General features: G+C 36.9%; 2 protein-coding genes across 2 annotated transcripts in view; one reads left to right on the top strand and one right to left on the bottom strand.

The window, feature by feature from the left end:
• Positions 1-8,189, bottom strand: part of LOC107712249 (ganglioside-induced differentiation-associated protein 2-like) — a 24,078-nt gene extending 15,889 nt beyond the window's left edge. Inside the window, exons 1-7 of the mRNA XM_016517431.1 lie at positions 7,904-8,189; positions 6,700-6,923; positions 4,825-4,964; positions 4,486-4,639; positions 3,771-3,859; positions 3,572-3,648; positions 3,089-3,248 (exon numbers count right to left, since the gene is read on the bottom strand). Coding sequence (XP_016372917.1) covers positions 3,089-3,248; positions 3,572-3,648; positions 3,771-3,859; positions 4,486-4,639; positions 4,825-4,964; positions 6,700-6,896 — 817 coding nt within the window. The 5' untranslated portion in view covers positions 6,897-6,923; positions 7,904-8,189. The remainder of the gene's footprint in view (positions 1-3,088; positions 3,249-3,571; positions 3,649-3,770; positions 3,860-4,485; positions 4,640-4,824; positions 4,965-6,699; positions 6,924-7,903) is intronic.
• Positions 8,190-8,476: 287 nt separating this feature from the next.
• On the top strand, positions 8,477-18,126 carry wdr3 (WD repeat domain 3). Its single transcript, XM_016517445.1, has 27 exons — positions 8,477-8,612; positions 9,234-9,420; positions 9,519-9,728; positions 9,828-9,946; positions 10,582-10,660; positions 10,946-11,041; positions 11,191-11,277; positions 11,398-11,499; positions 11,671-11,768; positions 11,843-11,944; positions 12,029-12,259; positions 12,355-12,448; positions 12,935-13,036; positions 13,210-13,295; positions 13,401-13,539; positions 14,508-14,564; positions 14,656-14,756; positions 15,008-15,119; positions 15,382-15,516; positions 15,793-15,843; positions 15,927-15,992; positions 16,079-16,171; positions 16,350-16,400; positions 16,738-16,781; positions 16,898-17,026; positions 17,195-17,288; positions 17,396-18,126. Exons 2-27 carry the CDS (start codon positions 9,247-9,249, stop codon positions 17,549-17,551), a joined length of 2,808 nt encoding a protein of 935 aa, XP_016372931.1. The 5' UTR covers positions 8,477-8,612; positions 9,234-9,246; the 3' UTR covers positions 17,552-18,126.
• The last annotated feature ends 432 nt before the right edge of the window (positions 18,127-18,558 follow it).

Raw genomic sequence — 18,558 nt, forward strand, 5'->3', positions numbered from 1 at the left:
AACTAGCGATCTGAAACAATGGCCTCAGCACCTGAAGGGGTAGGGATAAGGTGACCAGACGTCCCGTTTTTACCGGGAGTCACAATTTGTTGTAGATTATCTTAAAGTTATTGAATTAAGGTGAGATAGGCGGAATCGCGCTGATAGAAGTGCTCTCTCGTGCACGCGCCACTTCTTCAGTTCTCATATACAGCGCACGATCAGTTCTCAGTGCTTAAATACACACACAGCAGTCCAAATGTCTATCGTGTAGTAGAGTATCTCACGTAAATACAGTCGGTTATGGATTAAGTGAACGTAAACAGGTGGGTGAAAACTGAACGTGTGTCAGTATTACATGCATGCCTTCCTTCTTAAAGGGACAGCATTCCTAATTAAGTACCTATCCTTGTCATTAATGTTAACCAACAAAAGGTGTTAAATAAATGTTAAGTAAACTTTACTGTATCTGAAAAATGAGTTTAATTTGTATCTCTTTTGTATTTATCTTATTGTCTTATTTTGCTTTTTCAAAAATTATAAATTATATATATTATATAAGAACAACTATAATTTTGATAAGTTGCTCCCTTTTCACTACTGTTAAAGGGATAGTTCAACCAAAAATGAAAATTGTCATAATTTATTCAAGTTTTTCCAAATTCAATCCTTGATTCAAATTTCTCATAAGCTTAATTGATTTGGTCTAAAGAGAGAAGAATTAATGACTATTTTTGTTTGAAGACTACATATAAAATAGCTACCAAAATAAATGTTGGTAACTGCAGTTTGACTAAAAGTTGACAAAAATGCAATGACTTTTCGTCGACTAAAACTATGAAAGACTCAAATTACTAAAATGTGACTAAGACTATTAAGCATTTTCGTCTCAAGATAAAGACTAAATCAAAAATGCCTGTCAAAATTAACACTGCGTCGAGCCTGGCGTCACATTGCGCCGGGTGTATGATAGGGCCCTTAATGTCTGGCTGACCAATGGCAGTTTGAATTAAATTTTTCATTAATTCCTTTTGATGACACTAGTGGCACAAAAAGTACACTTCACCTTTAACTTCATATTAACAAGGAAGTTTGGAAACTGTTGTGCCACTTTAGTATACTGTACACCAAAGTAAATTTGGTTAAGTGATCATGTTTGTTCAGATTAGAGCTTGTTGTCATTCTCAATGGCTCAAGCAAACAACCAGAAGTGAGACTGATAAAGCAGATTATTGAATGACCTAACATGGAAAGAGTTTATTTTTTAGTTCAGTTGGTAACAGACCTTGGGCTGACGTTCCATGTCCTGGATTAAAGCATTCAAAGACAGACAGGAAAGTTGACAGACAGGACCTGGCTTATGTGGTGTTTTTGAGTTGGATCAACAGCTCTAGTGAGACTTGATCACCTTAACACAGCTGGCTCACAGTCCACAGGATCTGGGTTTGAAATAATGGCAGCCAACAAATATACAAATTCAATCTCCCACTAACAAATAAATATACACATGTGCTCCGAGTGCTATGGCAAGCAAACTTGCCAAACATACACTCATTCTCATATAGGCATTCTCATTTTGACACTGGTGCCTACACACACACACACACACACTTGATTGTAGCTGTGTGGGTCTGTCTGAATGCAGAAGATTCTGCTGTAGTCAAAGCACTTGTTGTGGGACAAAGAGGTAGTGTCAGCTAATCTGAACTCATGAAACACCCACAACAGATCAAGATGAAAGGCCAGGGAGGAAGAGATGACTCTCGATCAGCTGCATGCTGCTCAATCATTATTCTATCACATTTCTGGAAGGCAATTATGTTTTTCATTCTGTAAATCAAATACATTACTGAAAATGCTTCTGTTAAAAAAAATCTCTTTTACATTACACAGTGTAAATACACGTCCTCCAGATGAATGTTCTCCAAACGTTTTGGCAAACAATTACTCCTACTGCTTGTTTGGTAGACTTAAAACATCTACACTACCATTCAAAAGTTTGAGGTCAGTAAGATTTGTTGTTTATTTTTGTTTTTTTTATTGAAACAGATTAATACTTTTTTGAGCAAGGATGCATATAATTGATCAAAAGTGACAGTAAAGACTTTATTTATAATGTTAAAAAAGATTTCTATTTAAAATAAATGCTGTTCTTTTGAACTTTTCATTCAAAGAATCCTGAAAAAAGTATCACAGCTTCCACAAAAATATTAAATGTTAATGTTAATATTAATGTTTTCAACAAATATAAAATATAAATATAAAAAGGAATGTTTCTTAAAGTGCCCCTATTATGCCATTTCCAATATTGCCTTTCATGCAGTGTGTAATGTAGCTGTATGTGAATGTAAACGATCTGCAAAGTTGTAAAGCTGAAAGTACACGATAAATAAAGTTATTGTCTCCCAAAATAATGAATCGACTCCGAACAGCTGAAATGAGTCGTTAGTAATTCGAAATTTCACTTCCGTGACGGCTACACATCACGGGGTAACACATTTGCATAATGTGCCTATGTTCTACGTTGGCCGGCCGCGAACAACTTGACCCCGCCCACAAACACGTCATTTTACTGACGACTGCTTCTCTAATCTCGGAGAGTTCAACGCGGGATTTACAAAACGCTTGCTGTTGAAAGATGGATCAGTATCCTGTTTATTTGGACCAGCTGCTCCACTGAATCACAACCTGTAAGTATGATAAATAATAGATGTTTATATTTTCTATAGAGCGTTCAAAATACAGAACCATTGAAATAGGCGTATCATTTCCGAAACGCGCTGTACGCTGTAGACCAATCACAACAGACTAGGCTATCTGACCAATCAGAGCAGAGCAGGCTCACGGAAAGGAGGGGTTTAGAGAGACTGAATCTTTGAACTGCTTCGAACGAATCGTTTGAGAATCGCTGGAAAATGAGGTGATATTAAATGCATATTTTGAGAAAACGCGGTGTGGAATAAAGGTAAATAATGTGAAAAATAATGCGTTTTTTAAAAAACAAAGCATTAACATATTTTTAAAAATCTTACCAACCCAAATTGTTTGAATAGCATATCTACCTTAAAGATCTGAAAAGATGATACAATGAACAATTATTTGAGCTCACCTTCTAGATTTCCTGGCTTTTCGGCAATGCGGATCTGTCTCTCCGGGACCACGGGCTCCCCCTCAGTATTACCAATGTCGGCAGGGAGGAGAGGCAGACTGATCTTCTCTTCTTTTTTTGAGCATGGGTAATACAACGGCATTAACTTCCTGTACACTGGCTGGAAAACACAATGAATTACAAACACATTTAGGGGCAATCAATCATAGATACACATTCAGGCACATGATAAAAAAAATTTATACAAATCTTTTTTTTTTTTTTTTTAATAATGCAATTTTAAAAAATGTTAGCAAGGAACACATGAATCCCTAATGTACAATCCTGTAGCTCACACTCAGCAAACAAGTTAGTTTAACCCACAAACACGACAACGTTTGGCTTTTAAATCAAAACGAGAATTTCATAAGAAAATGAAAGAGCACACAAGAGAGTTCAAGGATGGAGGCTGTTGCATAACAGTGAAAATGAAATGCCACACACCTCCTCAACATCGGAAACAGCAAACACTACAGTCTCAATATTTTCACCATGGTTCTCCAGAAATCTACGAACAGTCCCTAGAAACATAAATGTGGGGGGAACACATTCTGATGAGATCCCTCTGAATTTCTTCAGAAAGGAGTGACCTCACATGTGATGTATAACACTTGTATTATAAAATTAATTAAACAGAAATTACTTAATGCTATATGTGTGGCATCCTCCAGCGGATATGCCCTTTTGACTGTGCTGACCACACACAAACCCACAGATGCCATGGCGTGTTCCCTGAGGAGAGAAACACAATGATTAAACATAAAATATGTCGCATGTACTTCAATTACACAGTTTACATTAGTCAGCCGGTTTTTCCATCTAAGAGCAGGCAGAAGTGTCTTTGATGACATGTTATTTGCATAGTAAAGCATCACTGTCATAAACACCTCCTGTTAACACACACACAGTCATTCCCAAAAAAAGAAATGAATGGCATTTATCCTTAGCCAAGGGTAAGTTCAAAATCACAAAAGCTAATGTATTCACAAATGGAATCTAAATCTTATATAATTTCCTTTCTTCCCACAAGCACATGGGGTTTATTTTTTACATCATCAGACATCCCTATTAATAATTATCAAGCACTGAACATAAAGGCTGGTGTTACTTTACTAAACGCCTTGTTGCCATGGGAACTGCTCCAACAATCAACACAAGTTCATGCTAAAATATTTGATTTAGACTGTATTTGAACTGTTTTTAATGTCTGATATGATCTTGGAGAGTGACTAACAGTTATAATATCTAAGCATATTTACTTAGTATAACCATGTCAGAATGTCCAGACAGTCTGTATGAGCTGACATTTAATATTTGTGCAACAATCTCACAAAATTTGTTGGAATGGTCCGGCTTACTTGGCAAGCTGCATGATGTTTCTGTAACAGCTGTAAAGAGAGCTCTCTGCAGCCGTCCGGTACTTGGCTTTATATTTGGGTCCAACTGTGTGAATTATAAAACGTGCAGCCAAGTTGAAACCCTCTGTCATTTTTGCTTCACCGGTTCGACATCCTGTAAAAATATACACACACGCATATCACTCCAATAAAAGCGATACGAAATGAGATACCAACGAAATGAGATAATATCTGTTCCAAAACTGAGTAACAAACACAAACAGCATTTAAAAACACTAATAGTTTAAGATCATAGTTAGATATCAATTCTCCATCTGCTATCCTGGTGGTGCCCCCTACCTTTCAGTTTGAGTAGTTCATCCCTTAGTTCAGGTCCGGCATATCTATGGATACTGTCTGATACAGGGTTCTTGTCCGTTAGTGTCTCATTACTTGTACTGATGATTGCAGTGCAGTTTAACAGTGCCACATCTCCATTACTGTAAAATAAGGGAATGATATAAATCAGCATATCAGATACAGAACATCATATAAGCCATGAAAAAGCTGTGTGAACAAATGTAGCATAAATAACATAGTTGTTATTGTGAAATAAAACGGTTAAAATTATTGGTAATTGAAATAAAGCTGAAATAAAATCAAATGAATGAAAAACATTTAAGAATTATTTTAAGAATTAATTTAAGAACTAAAATTAGACTAAACTAAACTAGACTAGACTAAACTAAAAAACAAAAAAACAAAACAAATGCATAATAAATAACTAAAACTAAATTAAACATAAAATATGAAAATAAAAGCTCAAAATATTAATAAATAATATAATTAATACTAAAATAACACTATTTTTTATTTTAAAACATTCATTTTATTTTATAACGTTAAGTGTTAATATAATTATGCCATCACGTGGAATGTTGAATTTTTTTGTTTTCAAAAAACAAATGAAATCAGATGAATGACAGAATAGTCCCTATAAACAAATCCTGCAAGCATAAAACTATGCGTACTGCTGAATTCTATTCCTGCCTCAATTTCCAGAAGGACTGGTTTTATTAATTGGACTTCATAGAGAAGTGCCATGCAATGAATTTCCCCTTTCTTAAAAAAGAGAAACTATGAATTCAGAGAGAAAAAAAAGCTTAATCCTGCCCTAAAAAAGCTATATTGGTCTGAAAGCCAAAAGGACCTCCCAGACAGTCACGTGATTGAGCTATAAGTAGGCCTGTCGCAATAATCAATATATCGACTTATCGCGCAATATATGTACATGACCTCAATATTTTTTGGTGACGCAATATATCGCCCATTATATTTACTTAAAATTTAATGTCACCATGTTTTGTACATTCCACTTGTCTTTTGCAGCTTCCCGTACATAACGTGGTGTAGTCATGAGGTGCTAGTTCACATTTAAAAAATGCTTCTACAAACAAAGTTCCATCTGCAGATATGGTCTTGTTTAGGGATCTGTGCCTTTTGCATACGGACATCTGACTGCTAAGTAGTGATTGTGTTTTTCAGCAATAGTGTGCACCTTTAATTTACAGAGAAAAAAGGTCAGGAAAAAATCTGTAGATGGAAAAATCTCCATACAAGTTCTTTGTGCATTTTTCTTTTCTACTTGTTACTTTGCACGTTTTGTTAGAAAATGTTTATTTAGTATTTATTCAGGTTTTTTAAGGTATCTAATATTTTGATACTTAATTTCCATGATCTAAATATTCTTAAAAATAAAAAATTTGTTGTCATTTGGAAGTGTGTAGGCCTTCTTGCATTATTATGCTGTGATTATATTATTATGATTATATATTCAGTGGCATAAAATGGTCTTTAAAATGACAATAATATTGCTTATCGCAATTATTTCTGGGGCAATATATCGCACAACAAAAAGTTGTTATCATGCCAGGCCTAGCTATAAGGGGGATTTGTGTGCACGAGGGAATGACTAACAGACGTGAAGATCATCATAATATTTAGGTCTAAATTACTAAAGGATTAAACTATTAAACAATCTTAAACTATTGAATTAAGCAAATAAGTACTTATATTTATAGATAATCTTGAGGCTTAGGCTTTTAGGACTAAAAAAAGTTTTACGTAGTCTGTTTATTAAGCGATTTTTAAGTGATTTTTGTTGAAATAATGCAGAAATTTGTGGAGAAGAACAAAACAGAATGTTTAAGAAATGTCATTGAAAATAACACTCACAATAATACAATCTTGCTGTTGATGTCTTGTCTGAAGAGGAAAGGGGACTCTAAAGAATTGAGCTGATTAGTCAGCTGGTCATCTTCCTCTGTTAATTGGTTTTCTCCATCCACCTCGTCCTGGACTCCCTGAGACTGGTCCCACGTGGGTAGGTTCTGGACCTCCACAAACTGGGAACGAGCTCCCAAGGGATCCATGCTGTAGCTTCACTGGGCAATTTTGAACTGAAAAAGACACAGAGGAGCATTTACACAGAAAGAGACTGTAGTTTGACCTGGGCTATACCGGCATTGCATCAGTTTAAACATGTAAGATGGTGGTTACAATGCCAGACTTCAGTGAATTTCAGGCAGATAAATGGTGTATGAAATTACTTTGGATCTAAAATGTATCTTTTAAAACAGTGCTTCGGGGCCACTATTGTCCAAGACAATACTTGAAGGTTAATTTAAATTGTATACATTGTAATTTTTAGAATTAAGCATTTTAAATAAACGCTATTATTTTAATATAACCCATTTAAACAATAAAGTCATCTTGGAAGTCTGCTGAGGCCCTCTAGTGGGCCCCCGGGCCCTGGTTGAGAACCAATTTAGTAAAAGTGTTGTATTTTTTAAACCCACATATACATGCAAGTGTTTCACACCCAACTGATGTTTACAAAAAACATATGATATTATTATTATTATTGATATTATATTTTAATACTGTGTGGTGCTTTCTTCAAAATGAATTCACATAAATCATAAAGCCACAATGAAACAAGATAAATAAATTCCCAAACTTTCAAAATGCAACAATAATTGTAAAAGCATTCAGCAATACTTTCAGTGCCAGCTGCAGTATGAGAAGTGGAGTGTTCATGAACCTAATTGACTTTCAAGCACAACAGAGAGGCTCTATAAGTGCAGCCAGACAGGACTTCAGGAACAGATAAGATATTCAGCAGAAATGAGACGCACGTGTAAAGGTCGACTCGCCAAATTAGATTTCAACAACAACAAAGCAATGAGTTTGTTCAAATACATCAAAGTTTCATCTCGACTGCAACAGGAACATACAAACAATGCAACACAATCCTGTTTCAAAGAGGATATAAAGGAAAGCAACACGTCATACTTATTCTAACCACACAGGTTTATATCGACTTGATGAAAATGCAACAGATTACAACCACCATCAATCACAATGACCAGCAACCTACCAGATGTCCTATGATGCAGCTACTGCAAACACCAAACCACATTAGCTCGAACTAATCCGTTAAAGATAGAGTTAAAGATCAAATCTTCCTGTGCTTCCGCTTTTAAATGAGCCATTGTTAAAATGTGATTTTAACTGCATGTGGTCAACACATCGTGTTTGCAACATTCAGCGAGTTTCCTGATCAGCTGATTCACGAGGACAAATATCATCACTTCCGGGAATGCAGTAGGGGCAGTGGCTATGTTGTCGATCCGTGTAGAAAACGCACAGACATATACAATATTGCAACATAGATTTTAATCGACGTTATAGTGTCATCGCTAAATTAAAATAAGTATAATGAATAATTTAATTAAATAAAGTTTAATTATGAACACATTTGATGCGCCTCGTGGACAGCAACATGACTTCGCATTCACAGACCGAAGTAATCGATACTATACACAATTCATAAGAAGAACAGATAAATAAAATGCATAAAGCAGTGTGAATAATGAGGAACACATATTTTAGAGTGACACAAATGTCTATAAAAACATTCTTGCAATATTTTGTGAAGTAACATCGTAGTTCCGCTCGGTAATCTACCACTTTTGTCTTTACTTGATGTCACACGTGCGACTGAAAAGCATGTAGACGTTCTCCACATCCACAGAAACAATATTTTCATTTAAGACTGCAGATACAAAATACATCTAATCGACAAAGTATGTAACTACATTTACTATACGCAGTTGCTTATTTTGAACTTTGTAGCTTACTAATATCTGCTTATCTCTTGCTCTCTAAATACGATTAAACGGACTGCATGTGGTTCACGTTGCTGTGAAGCGTGGTGTTGGGGAGCAATAGTTGCTCACTTTCATTTTATGGACTGACCGTTAAGTTAATATACATTACAATTGGCAATCATAACTTTTGAAGGTAGTTACGAGCTTCGTTTGGTGCAGCCGAAGGGCTAAAATACCATTAAACAACGTCACAATCACTGTTGATACAGGATGAACATGAAGTGACTGAGCATTTATAATCTATATATAATATAATTGTATTTTTCAGCAAACTCAAGATTATGGTTTTATACATTAGCTGTTAACCAATAATTATGATTTTTGTATTTATTATAAGGAACCATGCACACAAAATATAACAACATTAAACTCATAATTACAGATATGCTTTAGCTACTAGCTAAATACGCCGATTTATAAAGTATGATTGGTCTCATTCTAAATATGCGCTCACATGACAAATCGTGCAGTTTGCTAGATTAAAGGAGCAACACACACATCTAACCCCACTACCTACTGTTGTGTGTGTGTCTACAGCCTCCGGCTTGCCATGGGTTTAACGAAGCAGTACCTGCGCTATGTGGCGAGTGCTGTATTTGGAGTGATTGGCAATCAGAAGGCCAACATCGCGTTTGTGACCCTTAGGGGAGGTGAGAAGGGTCGATATGTTGCTGTGGGAGCTTGTGAGCATGTGTTCATATGGGATGTCCGCAAAGCTGAGAAGGTACTTGTTTTTAAATGGTTTAGAAGATTGCTTTGGTACATTTACTCATCAGTTTATTTAAACTCATAAACATTGCACTTACTCCTTTCAATTCTCAGGTTCTTATACTTGAAGGTAAAAAGCATGAGGTGACATACCTGTGTCCTTCTCCTGATGGCGTCCACATAGCGGTAGGTTATGAGGATGGAGGTGTGCGCATCTTTAGTCTGCTCAACGGCGAAAGCAACATCTCCTTCAGTGGACACAAATCAGCTGTCTCAGTTATAAGATATGATGCACTGGGTGCTCGTCTCGTCACTGGCTCGAGAGTAAGATGAGAGTTCATTTTAGAACAGTTTTTTTTTTTTTTTTAACTGATTTTCAATTTTGCATGAAGTAAAATCATTTTCTTTGTTGTTGTGTTTCAGGACACAGATGTTATTGTGTGGGATATCATCAATGAGTGTGGTCTGTACAGACTCAAAGGACACAAAGATGCAATCACACAAATTTTGTTTTTGGAGAGCAAAAACCTGCTGATTACAAGGTAAATCAGTCTGTATATTTTATTGAAATTAATTCAACTCTTGAAAATACTCAACATTTTATATTATATTATATACATACGTGCATGGACACATCATTTCATCCCATGATATAAGTAGCTTTTTTATCATTTGAAATGTGCTGTGACTTAATGTCAAAAACGTAAAGCATTTGTATTTTTGCCAAAAGTGAATAGTACATGAGGACAAGTTTATTTGTATAGCACATTTCCCACATGCTAGTGGTTTCACTTTAAATAAATGTGTTTACTTTGATTACTGCTGTTCTGTACTAAATACTATTAAATTTAAAGGATTTGAGTGTGGGGAACTAAAATAGTTTGTAGTGTTTGTAATGCTTGTAACCGTTTCATTTTATTTACTGTGTTTTACATAATTTTTTTAATATAATGATGAAATGTGACTTATAAATACACTGAAGCGACTGTTTTTTTTTTCTCTCAAAAATGCAATTTGCGACCTAACGTCAGTTGTGACTGATTACATTTTCAGAAACGACTGCTTTGTTTTATATACTACTTCATGCTGAAAGAATAAAGTAACTGGATGTGTACCTTGGCGCAGCAATGTAGTAATGCGCTGCTGATCTGATTCTGTGTTTCTCATGTTTCCTCAGCTCTAAGGACAGTTTTGTAAAGTGGTGGGACTTGGACACACAGCATTGTTTCAAGACCATGGTGGGGCATCGCACTGAGGTAAATAGGATCACTGGACACTGTTGAGACTGTTTTGATCTTTCTGAAATCTACAACACAACACACAATGCATGTTCTTGCTGCTTTGATATCAGCATAAATCAATGTACTGTATATGATTAGGGTGTTTTACTGTAAATGATCTGAGCCTAGGTGGCATTTAGTATCTTGAAGAAAATTGCTCATAAGGTGTTTTCTTACTTTAATTTTGGAGAATGAGTCTCCAGCACAATCTAAATATCTGTTAGTGTTGTAGTACAGTGCAACATTGTCCAATCTCTGTAGGTATGGGGAATGGTCCTGTTGAACCAGGAGAGTAGGTTGATTACAGGGTCTGCTGACAGTGAGCTCAGAGCCTGGGACATTCAGTACATTGAGGAGGTAAGGCAATATCACTCATGCTGTGGCAAATGGTTACATTGTAGGCTGAATTACATTCCAATACAGTCTTGAATTTGATCTTTGGTCTCTTATATAGAGAATTGAAACTGATCTCATGTATTCAGAATGACTTTAAAGATTTTTCACAGGGTAAAGAAGTGGGGGAGCCACAGGAAAAGAAAGTCAGAACTCTTCTTGAGGATGATGAGGAAGGACTTGACGAAGAGCCAGAAGAAGTAATATTTCTTCCAGTATTCAGTGGATATTAGTGATTTGACATGACGCAATACATTCGTTTAGTTTAAGAAAAAGGGTTTCCTTCAAATATTCATCAAAGATCTGATTTCTGTCTACAGCGAATTCTCAGCTGTAAGAAAGCTGGTTCTGTTCTGAGGGAAGCCAGAGACAGGGTTGTGTCCTTGGTCACAGACGCCAAAGCTAAAGTGCTTGCATGCCATGTAAGTATATTGCATAATTGTGTATACTAGTGTTTCACTTCCTACTGAAAAAGGGTTCCACTCTCTTTAGCTTGGTCGGTTTTGTTGGGAAGTCCCTAATTTAAAGTAGCTATGCAATAATTAGGCAAAAATTGAGCCTACATCATATAACTTCTTTTTAAATCTCAACAGGGCCTGGATGCTACGCTTGAAGTCTTCACTGTACTGTCGGAGGAAGAGGTCCAGAAAAAAATGGACAGAAAACTAAAGAAAGCCAAGAAAAAAACAAAGTGTGTGAGACCTCTGTTTTGAAATGTGAAGTTGTTGCTTTTCTGATATTCTGATGAACTGTTATGTTATGCAGGTCGCAAGGAGGAGGAGAGGATGTACCTGAACTTGTAGTGGAGAGAAAGTTGAGTGATGAGATCCAAAAGCTGGCAAACATAAAGGCGTCATCCAAGATCAGGTCAGAGAGTATGCATGCAAGCACAGTGCCCTCTTGCGTGTTACTGTTATTAAGTATTGATGGTAATGTTTTTTTCATCTACAGATCAATGGACTGCCTTCTGGTTCCTAACGGAGAGATGAAGGTTGCTCTTCTTCTGCAGAATAACACAGTGGAGACATATACACTGAAGACTTCAGAGAAGAATCCTACTGGCACTAAAACCTCTCGCCTCACACTGGGCGGTCATCGTACAGATGTCAGAACTCTGGCCTTCAGCTCAGATAACATAGCCATCCTCTCAGCCTCTGGAGAGACTGTCAAAGTGTGGAACAGGTGAGTGTGATGACAAATGTTTTCCATCAATTATAATTTTTTTGCATGGGTTTATAGATTTTGAGTCCTTAACAAGAAGTATCTTCTTTTGTCAGGTCTACCTTGCAGGTCATTCGTACCATGGGATGTGAATATGCTCTCTGCTCGTTATTTGTTCCTGGAGACAGACAGATTATCTTAGGAACAAAGGTATAAAACTATTCACTTCTCTATCATCAATCAATAAAGAGATAGTTCACCCAAAATAAAATTCTGTCATCATTTGCTTAACTTCATGTCTTAACTTTATTACAAACCTGTATGACTTTCTTCTGTGGAACACAAAATGAGATGGTTTGCAGAATGTCTGCTCTGCCCTTTCCCATTAAAAAAAAAGGTAGACCATGACTATGGGCTATCAAGCTCAAAAAAAAAAAAAAGCCATTGTGCCAAGTTGGCTGTTATTGGCATCAAATGCCATTAGTTCTGGCTTGTCTTGTAACCGAACATGAGCCACCAACTTTGAAAATGCATGAATGAGATTTGAATGAGACGTTTCCTGAATGCTAATTAAGATCCTGAAAGATCTTCTGTTGCAAAACTTTTAGTCCATATATCCTTTCCTATGAAAATTAATTTTGCATTATTGTTAGCAGCTTGTTCCGTATTGTGGTATTTATGTGTCTTTTGTCACAGAGTGGGAAGATTCAGATTTTCGACCTGGCCTCAGGAAGCCTTCTAGAGACGACTGATGCCCATGATGGAGCTCTTTGGTCCATGTGTCTCTCTCCAGACCAGGTATAATATCGATCTCTCTGTTGAATGACAAAGAGCTTCTCATCCCTACAAAACACCACAGTCTGTGAATACATTGAATTCCTGACTCTATTCCAAAGACTTTGTAAGCTGTCAGCAAGGATTTTAGCTTTATGTGAACATATTTGACTCTTGATTTGTGTGTGTTTATACAGAGAGGGATTGTAACTGGTGGTGCTGACAAGACTGTGAAATTCTGGGACTTTGAGCTCATAAAGGATCGGGACTCTGGGAAGAGCAAGTGAGTTATTATCTGTGATCACAAACCATGGCTCTCTCATTCTGATTTCTCCATCTCTCTTTCTCTACTTGGCTTTAATGTATTATTGCTTTGTGTAATCCACAGGAGACTGACGGTGAAGCACACACGCACCCTGCAGTTAGATGAGGACGTGCTGTGTGTGCGCTACAGTCCTGACCAGAGACTGCTGGCTGTCTCTCTTCTCGACTGTACAGTGAAGATCTTTTACACAGACACGCTAAAGGTAAACCACAAGCACTGCATACAGCATTACAATACTTTTCTCATACCACAACACTTGGTATCTCTTGTATGTAAAATCCATACATAAATCCAATGCTTTGTAAAACAAAAAAAAAAATGTAAAAAATTGTTAAGAGTATCCAAAAAAAGACCACTGTTATACTTGAGTTACGTTTACTGAGAGAGAAAAAAAAAGCAGCGCTCACCATGAATGAAATATTTCAATGCTTGACGTTTAATTGTCATTTTATTCGAGGACTTGCATTAACTGATCTTCAGTTCATGTGTTTGTGCTTCGCATGATATATGTTACTGAAATTAAAAAAGGTCTTGAAGGTTTTATAGGCCGGATTTATGGATGAGATTTCAATAATTCAATAATTTTCTTACTCAATAATTATCATATATTTTAATAATTGTTTAAATTAATTAAATTCTTTAAAAAAATTAAATTTAAAATAGTAATTATTTTTAAAGCTATTTTTATTTTATTTTTTCAAAGTAAATTATTACTTACCCAATTTCTCTATTCATCTACAGTATTCTCATTCTTGTGGGAAAAGATATTTAAAATGTGCCCTATTGAAATTTATATTTCATTTATATTTCATAAGTATTATATTTAGTAAATTAATTTTCATTTTATGGACCGATGTAGCAGAACACATGATTGCAATTACCTGTGAAATTGCAATTCAGTAAGTTCCAATTCCTGTCAATCAATTCAACTTCCTGTTGGGTGTGGGCAATTGAATTCAAATTGTACATGTTTAATACAAACAATAAATGGGGCCACAGTGTCTCAGAAATTTGTCAGCACATTATAAATAACCAATCACCACTCGTATAATATGACGCCATCATGCCTACTGTCCAACTCTACCCAAAACAACAGCAGTGCTTTACAGGACAGATATGTGAGCTGTGCAGAATAATACGAGATTTGCCCTCTGTCTCAACTTCCTCTAGTTCTTCCTGTCGCTGTATGGACACAAGCTGCCCGTTCTATGCCTGGACATTTCACATGTAAGTGCATTGACACATCCTGCAAGTCATTCTGGCGGATGGCGTAATTATGCTCAAATGTTGTTTGTGGGTTTCTGTGCGTGTTCTGCAGGACAGCGCTTTAATAGCCACAGGCTCAGCAGACAGAAACGTGAAGATCTGGGGTTTGGACTTCGGAGACTGTCATCGCTCTATGTTTGCACATGACGACAGGTAATAAAACACTGCTGCTTGTATAATGACACATTGCTGGCACAGTCACATTACCTGTACGGTTTTTAGTTATATTGTTAGTGAAAGTTATGATACCGGTTGATGACAAGTACAGTGATTTCAGTGTTCGGTCAGGTGTCGCCTACCTACGGTGTTGACATCCCTCCAGCGCCTGTGAGCTGTAGTCGCTGGATGACATCAGCCCAGATGGTCATTATTTGTCATCCACTGTTTTTTTCCTGTTTCCCTAGTGTCATGTTTCTTCAGTTTGTCCCTAAAACCCATCTGTTCTTCACTGCGGGAAAGGACAGAAAGATCAAGCAGTGGGACGCTGATAAGTTTGAGCACATCCAGACGTTGGAGGTGACCTTCTCTGATAGTTGGACTGCTTTCAATAGACATTTTTCCATAGCTGAAATGAGTTTTCCAAAGGTCGCTGTTATATTGAAAGGATTAGAGTTATATAAGAGCCCAGTCAATATGGAGCAGAGGCTGATTGCATTACGTATGCCGCAGTCTGCTTTTGCTTAAGCCCTAATCAATGTAATCACAGACAAAGATGTATTGGAACGGTTGCATTATTGCAGACCCTCTCATACTCTTGACTGTATTTTTGAACTTTCAGGGTCATCATCGGGAGGTCTGGTGCCTGGCCATCAGCCCCAATGGAGACCACATCGTCTCCTCATCTCATGATAAGTCCCTGAGGCTGTGGGAGAGAACCAGGGAGCCCATCATCCTGGAGGAGGAGAAGGAGATGGTGAGTGCTTGGTTTTTCAGCAGAATGTCACACAGCAGAAAACAGGTTTGATGGTATTAAATCTACAATCTAGAATCTACGTTTACACCTCCAACTTGCCACATTAATATTAGAATATCTGATCACGTCATAGTTGTGCAAGTTAATTTTCAGCTATTTTACTATTTTACATTGGCTTCAAACTAATATCTATATTATTTCATCTATAAAAACAAACATCTACTCTATACATAGCATTAGAATATTTTTGCTGACTCTGAATATTTTTCTCCTCAGGAAAGGGAAGCAGAATTTGAGGAGTCGTTAGCTAAAGGTGATGAACCTGTGGTAAGTGGTTCTCTTAAATCCTAGAGAACAGTTATGTCTGTTTATGTCTCTGCGTGGTCTCAGTGTTTCCTCATGTCTCGCAGGTCCCTGGAGAGACTAAAGGAGAGGCAGAGCCTGCTGGGAAGAAGACCATTGAGACAGTGAAAGCTGTGAGTCTGCCGAACTGTACAGATAAAGAGCTCCTCTCTTTTAAATTCAGTAATGGAGAAATGACACTTGTGTTCTGTTTCTATAGGCTGAGCAAATAATGGAGGCTATTGAGCTCTATAGAGAGGAAAGTGAAAAGCTGGAGGAGCACAGGGCCACTTGCAAGGCAGCGGGGAAGGAGGTATGATGTTTTCTAGACACTCAAAGCCCATTAAGAGAGGAAACACAACATTTGATTGAAGTTCTCTTTTTGTCTGCACATAATAAGGACTGGAGCTTGAAGAGTTCACAAAATATGGATTTATATCTAATGATGCTGGTGCTTTACTTAGACCCTTCTATGTTTTTCTTGTTTGCAGTTACCACCCCCTAAGATGAACCCCATCCTTGTGGCTTTTGGAAATATCTCTGTGAGTGTGTGTTTTAATTATTAGCACTGGGCTTGTTTGCTTGTCATATTTGGTCAATAATTTAGGGCTGCACAATGTATCAGTACCATATCGGTCAATAGCCAATTAGTGAATTTTTAAAGATATATCAGATTATATATTATATATTTTATTGTACATGCACATTTCCTTTATTTTGATTTTTAGATTTACCTTTGCTGTTATGTACTGCTCACTTCAAGTTAATCTTTAATATTACACCACACTAAAGAGCCAAATTTATTTTTTCGTTGAAAAGTCTCTTTAAAAACTAAGATTCATCGCTCGTATTTACTGATGGTTGCCATTAAATTTGCAGCCCTCTCGATATGTTCTGGAAGTAATAAAGAAGGTGCGGTCCAGGTAAGAGCTCTTCCTCAACCCAGGCAAATGTATTCTAACTCATACATTTTCCCATCTGTTATATACCATTATATTTTATGGGTCAGTCTGATTCTCAGCACTGTTTTTCTCTTTAGTGAGCTGGAAGTGTCTCTGCTGGTGCTGCCGTTTCCTTACGTCCCAGATCTGCTGAAGCTCTTCAATGGTTACGTACAGCAGGGCCTGGAGGTGGAGCTAGTGTGCCGCTGTCTCTTCTTCCTGCTCAGGTACTCATCTGTAGCTATTGCTTTTCATATTAATGTTTCATTTACATTTATTCATTACATTTTACCATTTTATTAAATTACACTTTCATTAGCATTGAGTTGATTATTTTCCTGGGCCCATGTGATTTTGCTCCTGACTAACAGTTCTATCATTTACCATTTTCCTAGAGTCCATTTTGGTCAGATCACCAGTAATCAGATGCTGCTGTCAGTCATTGATGAGTTAAGGACCAACACGATCTCTAAAGTGCGAGAGATCAGGGTGAGTACCGCTTTCAGTACTTGAAACAGGATGGAACCACTGTGATCACACCTCTCATATGATCAGATTGTGTAAGCCTGTGTATTCTCATTTACCCGTGTTTTCAGGATGTCCTGGGTTTTAACAGTGCGGGTCTTCAGTTCCTGCAGCGTGAGATTGAGAGCAAAGAGGACGTAATGTTCTTTGCTGATGCCACAGACCGCTTTGAAGAGAAAAAGAGAAAGAGAAGGAAACGTGAAAGAGCCGTCCTTACAGTCACATGAAACTGATGTGCTTGTCAACTTATATAACAGACTCTACTGCTTTGTGCTTTTACCATCCTGAAGAAGCATCACACTGATGTTTTTATAAGTTCATGTATCATTTGCACCTGTCTAAAGTCCATAAAAGTCCATTTCTCCACAAATCAACTTAGTGAGGCTATTTTAGAGAGTCCAGGCCAAAGCTTCAACCAATTCCATGGCCATTATGATGATTTTCATTTGCATCTTTCTTATACTGTAGCTGCATGCACTGCAAAAAATCCTGTTCACCATTCTTTTTGTTAAATTGGCTATGAAATGCTTAAAACAAGACAGTTTTCAAGAAGAAACACATTTTATGAAAACAACGTTAAGAAAATTTAGACTGTTTTAAGGATTTTTAGATATTTAAAAGCTTTTTTTTAATGTAAGGGCCAAAGTTAGGCTTCTTACGGGCTGGTTAATACAAGTGCTGCTACTGAAAAGTGAAGCAGCAGCACCACTAAGGAGAAGCAGTGCTGTTTTATAATGAAATCTTTCATGTACATCAAATGATGGAGTGGCACAAATAAATCATGTCATTTTCTTATGTAAAAGCAGTGGTTTAATATGCAGAATTTAAGATTGAATAACAGTAATCTGGGACATTTTTGGCACTTTTTTGATTGTGAAAGAGAAATGTATGCATCAGATCTTTGGAGCCCCACATTACCCAATGTCCCAGATTAACCTCACTTACCCAACATTAATGCCCATATGTTTTCTGTTATGCTTAATTCTGTGGAAAAGATGAAGAAGTGAGTCAAGACATATTCTCAATCTCACTAATCTCTGCAAGCCTGAAAAAACACAAGAGCTTTCAATAGGGATGAAATAATTAAATTAGTTCAATCTTTCTGTATGGCTGAAGTGGTGGTGAGATCCACACTTTACTTTACTGAGCTCATAACCTGGATTAAATTTACAGTTAAAAGCTTGTACGTATGTGGGATTCATAATTCACCACCTGGAAACTGATGCTGCTTATT

The sequence above is a fragment of the Sinocyclocheilus rhinocerous genome, unplaced genomic scaffold, assembly GCF_001515625.1.
Source record: "Sinocyclocheilus rhinocerous isolate Xijiao unplaced genomic scaffold, SAMN03320098_v1.1 scaffold2583, whole genome shotgun sequence".
Lineage (NCBI taxonomy): Eukaryota > Metazoa > Chordata > Actinopteri > Cypriniformes > Cyprinidae > Sinocyclocheilus > Sinocyclocheilus rhinocerous.

Bases quoted from the DNA above. Each gene is read 5' to 3' on its own strand.
- wdr3 (XM_016517445.1), top strand. From the start codon at position 9,247: ATGGGTTTAACGAAGCAGTACCTGCGCTATGTGGCGAGTGCTGTATTT. The intron at 11,769-11,842 runs GTGTGTGAGACC...TATGTTATGCAG, and splicing joins AAAGCCAAGAAAAAAACAAA to GTCGCAAGGAGGAGGAGAGG. The intron at 13,296-13,400 runs GTGAGTTATTAT...TGTAATCCACAG, and splicing joins CGGGACTCTGGGAAGAGCAA to GAGACTGACGGTGAAGCACA.